General features: G+C 38.5%; 2 protein-coding genes and 1 non-coding gene across 3 annotated transcripts; 1 reads left to right on the top strand and 2 right to left on the bottom strand.

The window, feature by feature from the left end:
* The first annotated feature begins 2,797 nt into the window (after positions 1–2,797).
* LOC113700582 (uncharacterized) lies at positions 2,798–7,417 on the top strand. The gene is made up of 3 exons (XM_027221053.2): positions 2,798–4,961; positions 7,056–7,177; positions 7,280–7,417. The coding sequence occupies exons 1-3, from the start codon at positions 2,798–2,800 to the stop codon at positions 7,415–7,417; spliced, it is 2,424 nt and encodes an 807-aa protein (XP_027076854.2).
* On the bottom strand, positions 3,311–3,417 carry LOC113702596 (small nucleolar RNA R71). The gene has a single exon (XR_003451233.1). It is a non-coding gene; the product is annotated as a small nucleolar RNA R71 (small nucleolar RNA).
* Positions 7,418–10,016: 2,599 nt separating the features above from the next.
* Positions 10,017–11,195, bottom strand: LOC113700580 (probable transcription factor At1g61730). Its single transcript, XM_027221052.1, has 2 exons — positions 11,183–11,195; positions 10,017–11,071 (listed from the first exon to the last, which is right to left on the bottom strand). The coding sequence occupies exons 1-2, from the start codon at positions 11,193–11,195 to the stop codon at positions 10,017–10,019; spliced, it is 1,068 nt and encodes a 355-aa protein (XP_027076853.1).
* Between the last annotated feature and the right edge of the window lie 6,257 nt (positions 11,196–17,452).

Below are 17,452 nucleotides of genomic sequence, written 5' to 3'. Positions count from 1 at the left end.
AACTAATTTTTCAAATAACAATCACTTAAATCTCTTGGTCATTTTACCCACCAAATAAGTAGTCCACTTGTATGGTGTGTATTTTTCAGTGTTTGTCTAAATTTTTACTATAATTTATAATATTTTAGAAAAAAATATTGGTGATGTGATGCACGCGAGATAAAAAAATGTTTGAAAATTAATGTTTATGATGCAAATTGAATAATATTTGAATTTGTTTGTCAAATCATGCTAACGAAACGAACCTCTATTTTGTTTTTTTTTTAAACACTTTCCTTCTCCTTTTTCCACTGCCTGCCATCAGTAACCTCCGCCACCGATCACTATCACATTTCTCACCCCCATTGGTACCCTATTCTTTTGATAGTTTTTTAAAATATTTGTTAGCTTTTAAAGTGTTATTGTAAATGGTGTGCTAGATGGATTTTGAATTTCTAAAACCCAAAAAAAAAAAATCAGGCCTATCAAATAGATAAAATGTTAGTCAAAATACAGCTAACGAATTGCCTGCCTGGCCCAATTGGTAATTTGAAAGATTGGGTCGGGCCTAGGGCTGCAAACGAATCGAGCCGCTCGCGAGCTCGAGTATATAGATATATATTTTTTATTTTTTTATTTTAAGTATATATATATTTTATTTTTTTATTTTAAGTATATATATTTTTTATTTTTTTATTTTAAGTATATATATATTTTATTTTAAGTATATATATATTTTATATTTTTTAATTTTAATAGTAAAATTACATATATATCCTTAATATTTTATTATTTATTAAGAAAAAAAATATTATTTTATTTATTTTTAAAAAAATAAAAATAATTATTTTTTATTTTTTCGAACTCGAGTTCGAGTTCAATGGAATTATGTCGAGACTCGACTCGATTAGGCCAAAACTCGACTCGACTTGACTCGTTTGCAGCCCTAGTCGGGCCATTTGGCTTTCGATTTTTAGTGGATTGAGTTAACTGAACCTAACTTGTTCATTGGTTAGGTTGGGTTTTTTCTTTGGATATCCAGCTTGTGTTTAAGCAGATTAAATTCAAAGAATTAGTTAAGGTGAAGCGGTACTCCTCTGATAGAACGGTTATTTGGCGTATTTTGGACTGTTATTTTGTCCTAATTTTGACTATTCACGGTGCTAAGAACTGGAGTTTCACTCATATTCGACATTTGTGTGAATTGTAGGTGGTCGGCATAAAAAATGATCTCGCAAGGCAAAATTCCAGAAGACCTTGCATTTCAGAGCGTGGTCACGCCTTGGAAGGTGGACGAAACCGAAAGCCGGACTGCGGTCCACGTGAACCGCGAGGAGCATGAGATTAAAACTCCAAAAGCTAGCTTTTGTGCAATCAATTGGGCCAGACGTTTGTTTTCTTCTTGACTTCTCTTGGGCGGCGCTACATATAAAAAGAAAAAGGAGATTCAGAATCAGGGGATCAATACCTGAGCTTTAGTCTTCTTTTCCGAGATTTGTCAGACGCTTTTATTTTTCTTTTGTTTCTTCGGCGGCTCTGGGTCAGACATTGGAGACTTTCTCCTCTGCTGTAGCTTTTGCTTTCGGATTCTGTACAATTTTTTCTATTCGACTTTTGCTTCTACTTTCGCTCCAGGGGTACGAACGCGAAACCCAACAAAGGGAAGCGAAGGTTTTTCAGCCGTTCCTTCGTTAATTCATCTTTTCCAATTCTTCGGCAATTAATTGAATGAATTCAATTAAATCACGCGGGATTGACACGATGAGGAGCGGCTAATTTCCTCATCTACCCAAAGGTTGACGCGAAGGCGCGGTCCATAATATCTGTGAGATCTAACCGAATCTTCATTATTTCCTCCAATTAATTGCTATTCGTGCGTTTCCTGAATTAATTGTTCATGGGTATTTTATTAATTGAATATCAACGGCCGGGTATTTGATTTAATTTAATAGTCTACTGCCACGTTAATTAAATAGAATCCGTAATTGTTCATTTAGTTAACACCCCGTGGCAACCACCATAATTGGTTTTATGATGGGGAAACGCAGGATCTAGCTTAAATAAACCCTCTTAGCGTGTTTATTGGTTAGGGTTGGGTTCTTCTAACTTTAATGCAATTGGGTAATTAAATTCCTATGGTCGTACCTATGGTTGTTATCTGGTTAGGGAAGCAGTCAATGGTCGTACCTTGACTGTCGAAAATGTAAGGAAGAACTGGTTGTCAGAGCTTATTGATAACTATAACCAACCTAGTGAAAAATGGATGAAATATCTTTGCATCGATGAGCATTTAATTGGACCGTGCCTGAGCAGTTGATCCTTTGGGTAGAACTTTTATTAATTGCTATTTTTAGTGAATTGTGCTTTGTGAGTTAGTTTTGAATTTTGTTTGTTTTATTTTATTTTATTTTTGTTTGCCTCCCATTGAAAATCCCCCAATTTCGTTCTACTAATTTGGAAAGAAATAATTTCCTACCTGCTCCCTGTGGAATCGACCCTACTTGCCATTGTACGCAAAATTAGTATTTTTATAGACAAACCCGGTATATCGGATCAAGCAAACTCTTCGGGAACAGGGTGAATCAAGTAACCCATTGCACACCTAGGGTCCCTGCTCCAGTACTTGGATTTGTTCTATAATTATTTAATTGAGGTGGTAATTAGGACTTTTTAGTAATTATTATTGCACAGGTTCGGCACCTGTCAATTTTTGGCGCCGTTGCCGGGGAGCTGGTGTTTGGATTATTTATTTCTTTTCAAATTCAGTTTTTGTTTTATTTTTATTTTATTCTATTTTTCTTGGTATTTTTGCTAGTTTATGCCCCGTTCTTCTCGCACAGGTGAATTGGTATACGATCCTGAGGTTGAGAAGGCAGCGCGTAGGCGAAGGCAAGAGACCAAGAGGCAAAAAGAAGGGCACTTATTTTCTGCAAACGAGTCAGCGGAAAACGAAGTAAGCATGGCCAACACCCAAACATTGAGGGAGCTGGCTGCCCCGGAGCTGACTCACCAGCCCTTATGCATCACATTCCCCACTCTGGCTGAGAATACTGCTTTCGAACTGAAGTCGGGGCTGATTCACCTCTTACCTTCTTTCCATGGTCTCTCTGGTGAAGAACCCCACAAGCACGTTAAGGAGTTCGAGATGGTTTGCTCTAGTATGAAACCTCCTGGGGTCACTGAAGAGCAAATTAGACTGAGAGCCTTTCCGTTCTCTCTCAAAGATGCAGCTAAACATTGGCTGTACTACCTACCGGCAGGTAGTATTACCACATGGGCGCAGCTGAAAAAGAAATTCTTGGAAAAATTTTTCCCTGCATCCCGGGCTGCGAGTTTGAGGAAGGAGATCTGCGGCATTAAACAATATCCCGGTGAGTCCTTGTATGAATACTGGGATAGGTTTAACAAGTTGTGCACTAGATGCCCGCAGCATCAAATTAGTGAACAACTGTTAATCCAATACTTCTATGAAGGGCTCCAATCAACAGATAGGAGTATCATTGATGCTGCGAGTGGGGGAGCACTTGCAAACAAGACATCGAGGGAAGCGTGGGAGCTCATCGAAGCCATGGCAGAGAACTCCCAGCAATTTGGTTTACGTGAGAGCAACCCTCCTCGTAGAGTCAATGAGGTAGAGACTTCATCCATACAGCAGCAACTGTCAGAATTGACGTCTGTTGTTAGGCAATTAGCCATGAGAGACACGCCGCGAGCAAAGGTGTGTGGAATCTGTACTAGCATGGACCACCCCACTGACTCATGCCCTATGTTGCAAGAGGATGGAGCTGAACAAGTGAACATGGCTGGAGGCGTGCCCGCGCCTCAAAGACCGTACGACCCATACTCTAACACGTACAACCCTGGTTGGAGAGATCATCACAATTTCAGCTATGGTAGTAGGCCACAAAATGCATTCTCCAATCGGCCTCCAGGTTTTCAGCAACCTTGGCAACATAAGTCTCAACCCTCGTCCTCAAACTCAGGGAGTTCTTTGGAAGAAATTGTCAAGAGTTTGGCCACGACTACCACTCAACTCGTCGCGACCACCACTCAGCTCCAACAGGAGACTAGGTCCTTAGTTGCAAGTACTACTCAGTTCCAACATGACACCAAAGCAGGCATGAAGGACATGGAGACTCGTATGAGTCAAATGGCAACTGCCATTAATCGTCTGGAGTCCCACGTCTATGGAAAATTGCCATCGCAACCTGAGATAAACCCCAGAAATGTAAGTGCCATGACATTAAGGAGTGGCAAGGAAGTGGAGGGGCCGAAGGTCACAAACTCAAAGAGTAAAAGTGAAGACGAGATCGAGCAGGAGATAGAGGAAGAAGGACACATTCGTGGAGGTCCTGAGGTAATTCTCACACCATCAATACCCGTTAAAGCTAATTTACCCCCTTTTCCGTGCAGGTTGGCGAAGACGAAGAAGGCAGAGAAGGAGAAAGAAATCCTGGATGTGTTCCGCAAAGTTCAAGTAAACATCCCCCTATTGGACGCGATCAAGCAGGTACCCAAGTACGCAAAGTTCTTGAAAGACTTGTGCGTTAACAAAAGAAAGCTAAAGGGTGATGAAAGAGTGATGGTAGGAGAGAATGTATCAGTTGTACTTCAAAGGAAACTCCCACCCAAATGCGGAGATCCAGGTATGTTTGCTATCCCCTGTAAGATTGGTCATTCTAGTATCAAAAATGCCATGATAGATTTAGGAGCTTCTATTAATGTGATGCCTAAGTCAATCTATGATTCCCTAAATTTAGGACCTTTAAAAGAAACGGGGATAATAATTCAATTGGCTGATCGTACATGTGCTTATCCGGATGGGATAGTTGATGATGTTTTAGTGCAAATAGATGGATTAATTTTTCCTGCTGATTTTTATGTGCTTTACATGGATGATAGAAGTGCCCTAAATCCATCACCCATTATACTAGGAAGACCATTTTTGAGTACTGCCCAGACTAAAATTGACGTTAGTAAGGGTACTCTCACGATGGAATTTGATGGAGAAATAGTCCACTTTAATATTTTTGATACAATGAAACATCCTGTTAACTCTCATTCTGTGTTTGCTATTTATACCACTAATCCCTCTGTGCAAGAATTTTCTGAATTTGCTTGTAGGGGTAAATTCAAAATTGCTTCGAACAAGTACCACAGGATGAAGGCAGTTCATGAGGTGAAAATGGAGAGAAAGTTTAGGAAAAAGGTTGCACTCAATGGCCATGTGGATCCCGGAGGAGGGCCACCAATTACAAGAAAAATTCAATTACATCCAGACTAAGGAGTGGTCCTATGTCTAGCCAAAGACGTTAAAGAAAGGCGCTGCTTGGGAGGCAACCCAAGGATTACAATATTAGTAGTGATCATTCTTCATTACTCTGCAATTTTTCAGTTTCCTTTTAATGTTTTGACTGTTTTTGTGGTGTTGGACAGAAGGATAGGGGTTCCAAGGCGTGCCCACGCCTTCCAACCCTTACGATAGCAAAAAAAAAAAAAAAAAAAAAAAAATTTGACCAAGACTCTACTTTTTGCCATTTTTTCCTTATTCTTTGACTAGTCTTGGACAATCCTTCCAAACTCCTTCTGCCTAAGCTCCAATAATTTTTCTCCCAGTCTTGACCACGCCGCCCGCCGTCCGCATTCAAACAGAGAATCAGGCGGCCTTCTTCGCTCACATTGGATTCACCCCGCCTCACCCCCCTCCGCCTTAGTATCTCATTTTCCCCCCCGGAGCCAGGGAAGTTTCTCTTCTTTCCTCCTATTACTTTATATTGTCTCTTCTACATTGAGGACAATGTAGGTCTTAGGTGTGGGGGGAGTGGCTTCCATTAGTTCTGTTTTTCATTAGTTCTTTTTGCTTTGATTACTCAAAAAAAAAATATATATAACATGGGATGAATGAAAAAAAAAATGAAAAATATTGTAGTTAGTCGGCTTTTTGGTTATTTCTATGCTTGTTAGTGTTGGGGCATGTTGCTGTGATAAATGACATAATCAATGTGAGTGGGTATGTGGTCGTATATGCTGGCTGTGCATTTTGTTTCCCTTGGCAATGTCATTGAATGTTGAGTATGCTGGAATTCACCCATTTTTGTAACTTTTGGGGAGCTTTTGAGCCTTACTTGAGCATATTATTCTTGTTTGCTCTAATTTGTTTGATTGAGTGGGTATCGCACATGGTATGAACATTCTAGAACTTGCTATTTTGTACATGTCAAGACCTTCATTTTGATGAACTGGATGCATTTGAAATGATAAGGGCATTTAGGATTTAACCCTCTTCAGCTTTCTAAAAAAAAAAAAAATCTAGCCCTCATTTTATATCCCAATAGTGAACCAATTTGAGCTTTTGTCCTTCGTTTCTGGTTGATATCCGTGTTTGTTAACCCAAGACCTCTTTAAACTTTCTTGTTTATCCCTGTGTTGTCAAGGGATGTCTGAAATCCATCATTTGTGCAAATCAAACAAATTCGGGGGTTGCAAGTGTTGTTAGATTAGGAGTGGTATGATGTTATCCTTGTAAAAGGAGGAGAAATTGGAAAAAGGCCACTGACCAGAGAACTTTGGCTTACAGGGCGTGCCCACGCCTTACAGGACTTTCTCCTGAAAAAAAAAAAAAAAAATTCTGAAGAGACCTCGTGACCAGAGGACTATGGGCTACAAGGCGTGCCCACGCCTCGCGAGCAGTATTCAAAAAAAAAAAAAAAAAAAGAGAGAGAGAAAGAGAAAAAATTAGGGACACTTGTACAGTGTGTACAGCAAATGGAAACTGCCTTGTTAGTGAAACTCCTCCGGTAAAGCACTGTGGTTATTGGTGAGTTTCGGACGTTCTCTTGACACTTTACCCCCTACCTATACCTTATTAACCCGCCTTTCACCTGAGCCCCATTACAACCCTATTAAAGTCCCTTTGATTTATGTGTTTAGTTCACTTTTAAGTGGTGGAGATGTGATAAACGTGCAAGCCTATGGTAATGGCATTCCGTGATGTTGAATTGAGCGTTTCTAGTATTCATATATATTCTTTGAATTACAACATGTCCGGTGTGTTTTACCTTCGGTGATATTGTCAGGGACCCTAGATGCTTGTGTTAGTATAGACTACTACATGGCCTTTGCTCTCTTGGTTGTACTTCTGAGCTCCGAAATGCTTGAGGGCAAGCATTGTCTAGGTGTGGGGGGATTTGATAGAACGGTTATTTGGCGTATTTTGGACTGTTATTTTGTCCTAATTTTGACTATTCACGGTGCTAAGAACTGGAGTTTCACTCATATTCGACATTTGTGTGAATTGTAGGTGGTCGGCATAAAAAATGATCTCGCAAGGCAAAATTCCAGAAGACCTTGCATTTCAGAGCGTGGTCACGCCTTGGAAGGTGGACGAAACCGAAAGCCGGACTGCGGTCCACGTGAACCGCGAGGAGCATGGGATTAAAACTCCAAAAGCTAGCTTTTGTGCAATCAATTGGGCCAGACGTTTGTTTTCTTCTTGACTTCTCTTGGGCGGCGCTACATATAAAAAGAAAAAGGAGATTCAGAATCAGGGGATCAATACCTGAGCTTTAGTCTTCTTTTCCGAGATTTGTCAGACGCTTTTATTTTTCTTTTGTTTCTTCGGCGGCTCTGGGTCAGACATTGGAGACTTTCTCCTCTGCTGTAGCTTTTGCTTTCGGATTCTGTACAATTTTTTCTATTCGACTTTTGCTTCTACTTTCGCTCCAGGGGTACGAACGCGAAACCCAACAAAGGGAAGCGAAGGTTTTTCAGCCGTTCCTTCGTTAATTCATCTTTTCCAATTCTTCGGCAATTAATTGAATGAATTCAATTAAATCACGCGGGATTGACACGATGAGGAGCGGCTAATTTCCTCATCTACCCAAAGGTTGACGCGAAGGCGCGGTCCATAATATCTGTGAGATCTAACCGAATCTTCATTATTTCCTCCAATTAATTGCTATTCGTGCGTTTCCTGAATTAATTGTTCATGGGTATTTTATTAATTGAATATCAACGGCCGGGTATTTGATTTAATTTAATAGTCTACTGCCACGTTAATTAAATAGAATCCGTAATTGTTCATTTAGTTAACACCCCGTGGCAACCACCATAATTGGTTTTATGATGGGGAAACGCAGGATCTAGCTTAAATAAACCCTCTTAGCGTGTTTATTGGTTAGGGTTGGGTTCTTCTAACTTTAATGCAATTGGGTAATTAAATTCCTATGGTCGTACCTATGGTTGTTATCTGGTTAGGGAAGCAGTCAATGGTCGTACCTTGACTGTCGAAAATGTAAGGAAGAACTGGTTGTCAGAGCTTATTGATAACTATAACCAACCTAGTGAAAAATGGATGAAATATCTTTGCATCGATGAGCATTTAATTGGACCGTGCCTGAGCAGTTGATCCTTTGGGTAGAACTTTTATTAATTGCTATTTTTAGTGAATTGTGCTTTGTGAGTTAGTTTTGAATTTTGTTTGTTTTATTTTATTTTATTTTTGTTTGCCTCCCATTGAAAATCCCCCAATTTCGTTCTACTAATTTGGAAAGAAATAATTTCCTACCTGCTCCCTGTGGAATCGACCCTACTTGCCATTGTACGCAAAATTAGTATTTTTATAGACAAACCCGGTATATCGGATCAAGCAAACTCTTCGGGAACAGGGTGAATCAAGTAACCCATTGCACACCTAGGGTCCCTGCTCCAGTACTTGGATTTGTTCTATAATTATTTAATTGAGGTGGTAATTAGGACTTTTTAGTAATTATTATTGCACAGGTTCGGCACCTGTCATCCTCTCTCTCACCTAAACACAGCTGAATCATCCCATTGTAATTTCAGCTTGCCTACTAAAATCACTTCTTTTGAGCACTTGCCTTGTTTGGACTGTGATTTTCGATAGAAAAATTTTTACGTTTTTGTGAATGCATTTCTCAATCGCCATTTTACCTCACATATGAATCGTTACAGTATATTTTTTCTATAAAACTTCCAAAAATGGCAATCCAAATGTGTTGCGACGACTATCCGTTTAGATTAGCTATTTTTTGAGGTATGTTTGAAAAATTTTAATGTAGTAGAGTTTTTAGCGTATATTTTGAGATACTTTTAGAAAATATTTTGAAATATTTAAAAGTAGTAGAGTTTTTAAAATATATTTTGAGATACTTTTTAAACATTAAAAAAAATTTAGACTACTTTTTAGAGTACCTTTTAGAGTACTTTTTAAAAATTTAAGGATCCAAACTATTTGAAAATGTTTGAAAAAACTAGTTTTTGAAAATTTGTACATATTTTGTAGCTTCGTTAGCTGAAACGTCTGTGCTTGCAAGATTTCCAATGGCATGGACATAAAACAACTATTATTTTTTCGAGCTCTGATTGGATTAAGCTTGCAGGCATTAGATGACGATGCTGCAGATGTTTCATAAGGCCTCAAGATAATAGATTTAATATTTGCTTCTTACTACATGATGGAATCAATCAGGACATGTTCCTTGGGCAGTTTATCTGAAATTCTGCATTACCATATCAAAAGCAAATCCTCGCATCTTCCAGACATTTCAGTCTATAAATTTTATCATCCAAATTTTTGCCGACTGCAAAATTTGCATCCCTTGAGCTCCTGTTATTGCTCTTTTCTACACAAGATAAATAGAAACAGGTTTTGGTGTTGCTTGTTGGAGAATTCTTTTCAGCCACAGCAGACATTCAAGAAATAATTGTAGAGATTGATTTTTTATGACTGATAGCAAATACACTACACATTCTACTCTAAATAACAGCTGAAAGCAGGGAAATAAGCATAGAAATTGTTTTCTTTAGTTAATCATAGCTCACCACACTGATTAAACCTGAAATTGTGAGTATCAGAGCATGATCTATCTCCTATCTGCAAAGCAAAGATTTCTCATGTTTGGTAATTCATCCTCTGCAGAGCCAAGGAAGCAAAGAAATAACACTAAGATACATAAAGAGATAATAAAAATGTTACCCTATTTCAGTCCAGAAAGCTGTGATCCTGAATCAAAATATCACCCTTTCTTCATTGCATCCAAGACATGATTTATCAGCTCCATCCTCAAGTTTAACTTCATCAAGAAGAGTTCAATCTCCTTTCTCCGTAATTCCTTCCATTTAACCTCCAACTCCTTTGCCTTCTCGCAATCAATCAAAGTCATATTTCCCCTCATAAAGACTTTCAAACTTTCAGGCATCCACAAAAGTTCAAGATTTTTTACATCAGATGACTCCTCCAAAAATGGATGATTAGGCTTGAAACCTCCTTGATCTTCCTCAACATTCACTTCATCATCATGCTTTAGTTGTAATTTTCTAACCATAGCCTTCTTTCCATCCATTTTCTTCTTCATTCCACTCTTCACATCATCAACAAAATCAACACCACCCCATAGCTTTTTTGAAAGCTCAAAGGAAATAGATTCATGTGGACTCAAGAAAACAGGGTCGTTTCCACTACCTTTACGTTTCTCCAGGATTTTCAAGTAGTTGTTCTTCAAGCGTCTGATTTTCCCATATACCTGAGTCTTTGTAAACTCAAAATGAAGCTTCCCTTTCAAGAACTCATAAACTGCATACGTGTGAGCTGACAAATCAGTGACATTTTGCAATTTGGCGTAATCAATCACACCTTGGAGTATATCAATCTCATCTTTCTCGGTAAAAACCCTAGCAAAAGAAGATGGAGTGGCATAGACAGAAGCCTTCTTTTGGTTTTCTTTTTTCCTTGCACCAATAACAACAACATCCTTCCTCGTCTTGTTCTTTCTTGCACCATCCTTCTGATCCCGCTTGGCCCGTTTGAAAGAGTGTTTTTGGGGTGCATCAGAATCATAACCGGTTCCTGAAGTTGGACGGTATTGGGTTGGTCGTGGACTTGCTTCACGAACAGCTGCTTGTTGAGTTTGAGGGATTCTTTCTTTTTCCTCTTGATCTTCTTCAGGGATTTCCTCTCCTTGCAATGCAGCTTCCGAGATTTCCTTTCCATGTTGAGTTTGAGGGATTCCGTCATTTTCCAGTTTGTCTTCTTCTTCTTCAGGGATTTCCTCTCCTTGTAATGCATCTCCTTCTGGATCATCATTATCATCTCCATCCCCATCATCATCATCTTCCTCTTCCTCTCCTTCTTCTTCTTCTTCTTCTGGGTTTTGGATATCCCATGGAAGGCGAGGGAGACTACTTTTGATGCCCATTTTTCTGTGGGTTGAGAGCTGATCCTTGATGGTTTGAACTTGGAAGCAGTCAATGGCTTATTTAAATTTTAAAGAGTGCAATGCACAGTGCGAAGACCAAGGTGAAGGTGAAGGTGAAGAGTCTGGCGCTTCAGCTGACCCATTGAGGACCCATTGAGGCTCTCTTGGTACTCAACTGCTAAAGCATACTCAATCACTTACTGAGAAATTTCTAAAATTATGATGATTTTTAAAAAAATTCTACAAAGGGGGCATTTTGTGTATGGTTTTCTATCCTTGGGGTCTTCGCATTTAGCAAATGCGAGCTCAAGGAGAAATTTCTAAAATTATGATGATTTTTAAAAAAATTCTACAAAGGGGGCATTTTGTGTATGATTTTCTATCCTTGGGGTCTTCGCATTTAGCAAATGCGAGCTCAAGGAGAAATTTCTAAAATTATGATGATTTTTAAAAAAATTCTACAAAGGGGGCATTTTGTGTATGGTTTTCTATCCTTGGGGTCTTCGCATTTGCTAAATGCGAAGTCGACATGAATTTTTCGACCACCGAAATTATAAAAAAAAAAAAAAAAAGAAGCATACAAATGCGAGGTCAAACTAACCTCGCATTTTACAAATGCGAGGTCATGTATACCTCGCATTTGTGAAATGCGAGGTTAGTAACCACCAATATAGAAGGTCATTTCCTTCATTCTTTTTGACGTTTGATTAATACGTATTTGGACTTCTTAACTTTAGTAAATATTTAAAAGTCACTACCACTAAATATGTCACAGTTATGATTTCTTGGCTGTAAAGTTGTGTGAATTTCATTTCACTCGACAATAGTGAGACTAACAATAACCATTTTTTGCATTTAAAATAGCGATTGGTGGATTCAAAAAATTTATGAGTTTTGTAGCTTATTTGGAATTAGTCGGAAAAAGGAGAAAATGTTTGGAAAATTGCAGTTGCTGTAATTAGTGCAGAATTGTGATGATCCGAGCTCGTATCCTATAAAACCCAGAAGGATCCGACCACGGATCGTTTGAAGCGCAAAAAATTAAAACAGGAGATCCGAGCTCGGATCATTCAAGTTCCAGTTTGATCCGAGACCTCGGATAAACTTCTGGTGTAGTGGATCCGAGCCATGTAGGATCCGAGGACTACAAGAACGGATACGACCTCGGATCTGTTCGCGGATAAAGCAGAAACGAGGGTTCGTTTCTGCACTTTTCAAATATTTCTTCCCTCTTCTCACCGAAACCCTACCCCTTTCCTCCAATCTTCTATTTAATCTATCAAATCTCCAATCCTTCACCATAAACACCTCCCTAACCCTTGTATGATCATAAACCATAAGCTATTTCACCACAAAACATCATCAAAAGTGGATTTTGATCTTCAAAAGGGAATTTTGGGCCGCACGGAATTTGTTTGATTTCTGGGTAAAATTGGACTTGTTTCTTCCTCATTTTTCATCATTATCATCCTCCAGCATCCTCCTTTACATTTGAGGTAACAATTTGCAATTTCTTTTGAGATTTTATAATTCCTATTTTTGCATAATTTTTTTAGTTTTTGAGTATATGTGATAAAAGCTTATTTGTTGAAATTTCTTGATACAATTGTGTTACATTGTGATAATATATACATTTAGTAATGGTTGTTTGCTTAGATTTGAGAAATTTGTTAATATGGTGATAAATTTTATAATTTTTCTCATGAAAGCACACTATACTTTTGTTTCCAATTTCTTGTTTTCGTGTATAATTTGCATTTGTTTGCTTGAAATAAGCGCATCTTTATGCAAATTGATGATAAATTGTGGTAAGTATAGTGGGTAGTTATGTATTGGTTTGAAGGAAAGTGCCAAAAGTTGAGAATTGTTTGAATTGAAGATGTTTTTCGTAAGGCATATGGAGACGCTGCGATGAATTGATGTTTGAAGCTTAATGTTATAGCATAGTGTCATTGATAGTCTACTTTACTTTCAAATTTTATTCCAATCTTACAAATGGTTTTAATTGTCAAAGTATTGGAAGTATTTAGCGTATCATGACAACCTTGTTGGTAATATTCATTCTCAATGTGAGAATTGTATTTGTGAGGTCTTACGTAGATTTTTTGCTTGAATTTTTGGTAAATGTTGGCAGGTAGTTTAGCCCTTTTTCAAGGGGAAATTCTGCCGAAATTTTTTTAAATTCTTATTTAATACGTGTGAGCAAGTTTCTACGATTTCTAATGAACGTTCATCTTGCTTTTGGTATAGGTATTATGGCTCGCACAAGAAGGTCTAGAGCACCGACACCTCCATCTTCGTCGACTGAGGAACACACACCTTCCTTGCAAGAGGAGTCACCTGAAGAGGAATCTCCGTCACCAGAGCCGCCACCTCGCTCTCGCCGGAAGACCGCGTCTACTAGCCGTGACGAGCCACCTCCGGACTACGATACCACTCGATTCACCTCGCTTGAAAACCAACAATGGTATGAAGCCGGCTTAGACAAGGAGATTATCATCGAGAAGCACTTGGCACCGGAAGTGGATGCACACTACCACATCTCCACAGCATTCAAGCGCCTTGGTTGGGAGAACATCTTACAACTTCCCAACCACCTCGTTCCCGTAGATCTTGCTTGTTCCGATATACCTTTTTGGATCTATTCACCCAAATTCAAAGAAAATATGCGTTGGTAAACTAAATAACATAGGTATAGAAAACATACTTATAGAAAATAAAAAAATGTCCACGCAAGGGGGTTACTTTGGTGTCCCATTCCGACAAGGGAGGTGTTCAAGCATTTTAAATGCGACCTGTGCTAGGTTCGCATTTCTCAGTTTATGCTCCTTACCAATTCCTTCACACATATTAACAACTTAAGAGTGTATATTTATCTCATTATTTGTTCCTACTTTGTAAAACCCTTTGTTTCCTTTCTGTTGATGCCAAGGACTAAATCATGATGATTGTCTTTTCTTGTTTTTATCATTTTTTCAACTATTCTATAAAATGCAGATGAACGTCCAACATTTAATCCAACCATAATGTTTTCACAAAAAATAAAATACCAAAAATCCCAAGAAAGGTGAGTCCTCACATTCACCTTTTTTTTAAAAAAAAAAAGAATTGTGGATGAGTTGTTCTCTTCCCAAAAATGGGGTTTGTTTTTAAGGACTGTCAAGTTAAAACTAAATAATATCCTCCATGACGAAAAATTTGAACGCTAAAATTCCTTATATGAAAGCTTGGTATGATAGAAGAAGAGCTATTGAGCTTGTTTATGGCGTTTCGGTTACCGATTTAGTTGAATTACTCAAGTATGTGGAAGCATTTGGCCAATTAAGTAATATTAGTCTATACTTAAAACACCCTTGTTGCGGAGATTTTTTTAAATTCGTCATCAAATTGGAAATTTGTCAAACACAAATTACACAACAAAGGTGACTTCATATTGATGTTCAAGGTCAACTTCATAACTCAAAGGGCCGACTTCATTGATGTTCAATGAATTGAAGATCAAATGCAGAAGTACAAGAAGACACCATAATAGAAAACTAATGACGGCATGCAACTAAGAGCCCAACCGAAACAACAACAGTGTCCAATAAATTGCCAAATCAGAAAAGCCACTTCATTTTGGAAAACAAAAAATCCCAAAAAATATTTAAATGCAAGGTACTACGTGACCTCACATTTTCATGTCCGTACAGGCCATGTCCAAGTGAGTGATGAGACTGGAGCCAACATTTGCACTATTTACCATCTTAAGATTATTTCCACGAATCCGAATCTAGGCATAAGCCATGATTTTTTCCCTAGGGTTGTAATGCCATTTTCCCTTGCGTTACGATTGCACTGCAAATTATAAAAATCGATACAGAGTTGCTAGAATTATTTCTACAACTTTTACTACTTAATGCTCTAAATTCATCATAATTGGGGAAAAAAATTTCAACTCAGGAATCGAATTTAATTCTTACCTCTTGTGCTATTTCTGGTGATAGCAATGGCAAATGGAGAAAGCTGGATGCCGGACTTAAATGGAGCTAGCTACCAGAGATGGCTTCCCAAAGGCCTCCGGCTGCTTATTGTTTCTATACGTGAAAAGCATCATAGAGAATCCAATAGCCAATAGAAGTATTAGAATTGCAAAGATCAGACTGGCCGGACTGGTGCAAAAGTTGTATCTTGACATATTAAAAAATTCTGTAGTATGAAATTGGAACCCCCTCACTTTTGATGCCCACTAATTTAGCTATGGCTTGAATCTGATATATATAGCATGATTTTCATATCGACAATTGGCAAGTAATGGTTATAGTCAATCCATTAAAAAGAAAATAAACAAAACGACAGAAACCGCATATGTATAAACATTTTGTCTTATACACAAAAAGCTTTGGATAAAGAAAGAAAAGAACCTTCCTGTACAGAAAATCAAATCATGTTTCATCATACAATCTTTGTGTCACTGCACTTTGGTTAATAAAGTTTTCTAATTATAGGATTAAGTGTTTACCTATAACAGCCAAAGATTGAAAGACCGGCAACTATGACAAATGGTAGCCAGAGATTATTATTGAACGAGTCATGCTTATTATATCTATGTTACCCTGTTATACTAACCTAGCAAGACAAACAAGAAGATGTGTTCAACAACTGAAAAACATGTTTTGGAAGATTCTGTCAAATTCTCACTTCACTCACCAAGTAACCAATCGTGTCAAAATATCGTCCCAATGAACCAAATGAAAGTACTTGAAGCAAGGGAAACTTTCTACATGCTTCAATATCAGATTATAATACAACTCCACAATGGCATGGTTATCAATTACTGAATTAAGTGACAGAAGGGACCATTAGATAGGCTGTCGAACTTCAAGACCGAGGACTTTTTTTTTTTTTTTACTTTACTCCAGTTTTCAGATAATACCAAAACAAAAAGGCTTTTACTTAGGCCTTTGGTGGAATTTAGCAGTGAAGTACTGGAATTTAGCTGTTTAGTACCAACACCAAAATAGATCCGAGGTCATATCTGTTCTTGAAGTCCTCGGATCCGACATGGCTCGGATCCACTATACCAGAAGTTTATCCGAGGTCTCGGATCCAACAGGAACTTGTAGGATCCGAGCTCGGATCCCCTGTTTTAATTTTTGGTGCTTCAAACGATCCGAGGTCGGATCCTTCTAGGTTTTATACGATTCGAGCTCGGATCATACGCCCAAAAATTACAGCAGTACATATTCATTATACAGAGGGCCGAGGGGACGGAAGGGCAACCAAAAGCTAGTAATCAACAACGACATAACTTAAACAAAAAAAAGGAACAAGGATAAACAAACCTGGTATAATCTGAGCTGGGTAGCAGCTGAGAAATGAAGCGGCGGCGAAGAGTGTGGTGAAGCGGCGAAGGCTATGAACCGGCGAAGATGAACTGACTTGAAGCGCAACCGGCGAAGGGGAAGGAGGAGGGCCGGCGTGGCGGACGGCTATGAAGCGGCGAAAGCTACCAAGGTTGGCACCATTTGGTGAAGCGGCGAAGATGAAACGAAAATAGACGGAAAAAGGGACAACCAAAACCCAGCTGCAATGAATTGATAGGTAGCAGCTGAGAAATGAGATTCGAAATTGAGCTGAAGCGGGAAACCGAAGAGTGTCTTGGAGGCTGAAGCCGGTTGAACTGATGCTTCAACAGGTGAAGCTTGGGTTTAGACAATTGCGGTCAGAATTGAATTTTCGGTCAAAAAAGCTTGAGTACCTTGCATTTCTTGAATGCGAGGAAAAAAGCTCGCATTCTGCAAATGCGAGCTCTTGAGCTCGCAACCAAAGAATGCGAGCTTATTTTTCTTTTTTTTTTTGAAAGCACTTACCTCGCATTTGTGGAATGCGAGGTACCTGAACTCGCATTTCACAAATGCGAAAATCACATTTGTGGAAGCTGCTTCACTAATCACCCCCTTTGTAGTATAACTTTTGTTTTTCATCACAAATTAAGAATTTTCTCATCACTTACTACCTTCTTTTATTAGCCAAAACTCAAAAGACTTGGCTGTTGCACGCTTGGAGTTCTGACGTGCCCAAATTGCCTTTTTTTTTTTATGTAAAGTGCCCAAAAATTTTCTTCCATCATTTTTGGAAACATTTTCTTTATTGTTCAATTGTTGGGGCATGTATAAAGATTTTTGGGTAGGTATTTATTCTTCATTTGAGCATTTTGAATATAAATGTTTATGAGGTTAAAAGATGAGTAAAAAGATATGAAAGGGGATTAAATG

The sequence above is a fragment of the Coffea arabica genome, chromosome 7e (assembly GCF_036785885.1).
Source record: "Coffea arabica cultivar ET-39 chromosome 7e, Coffea Arabica ET-39 HiFi, whole genome shotgun sequence".
Lineage (NCBI taxonomy): Eukaryota > Viridiplantae > Streptophyta > Magnoliopsida > Gentianales > Rubiaceae > Coffea > Coffea arabica.
The sequence above is the reverse complement of the archived record's forward strand: the minus strand, read 5'-3'. Positions and strand labels throughout refer to the sequence as shown.

Excerpts from the sequence above, each read along its gene's own strand:
- LOC113700582 (XM_027221053.2), top strand. The coding sequence starts at position 2,798 with ATGCCCCGTTCTTCTCGCACAGGTGAATTGGTATACGATCCTGAGGTT. Across the intron at positions 4,962-7,055 it reads TAAAATTGACGTTAGTAAGG|GGACCCTAGATGCTTGTGTT; the intron begins GTACTCTCACGA and ends TGATATTGTCAG. Across the intron at positions 7,178-7,279 it reads TGGGGGGATTTGATAGAACG|GTGGTCGGCATAAAAAATGA; the intron begins GTTATTTGGCGT and ends TGTGAATTGTAG.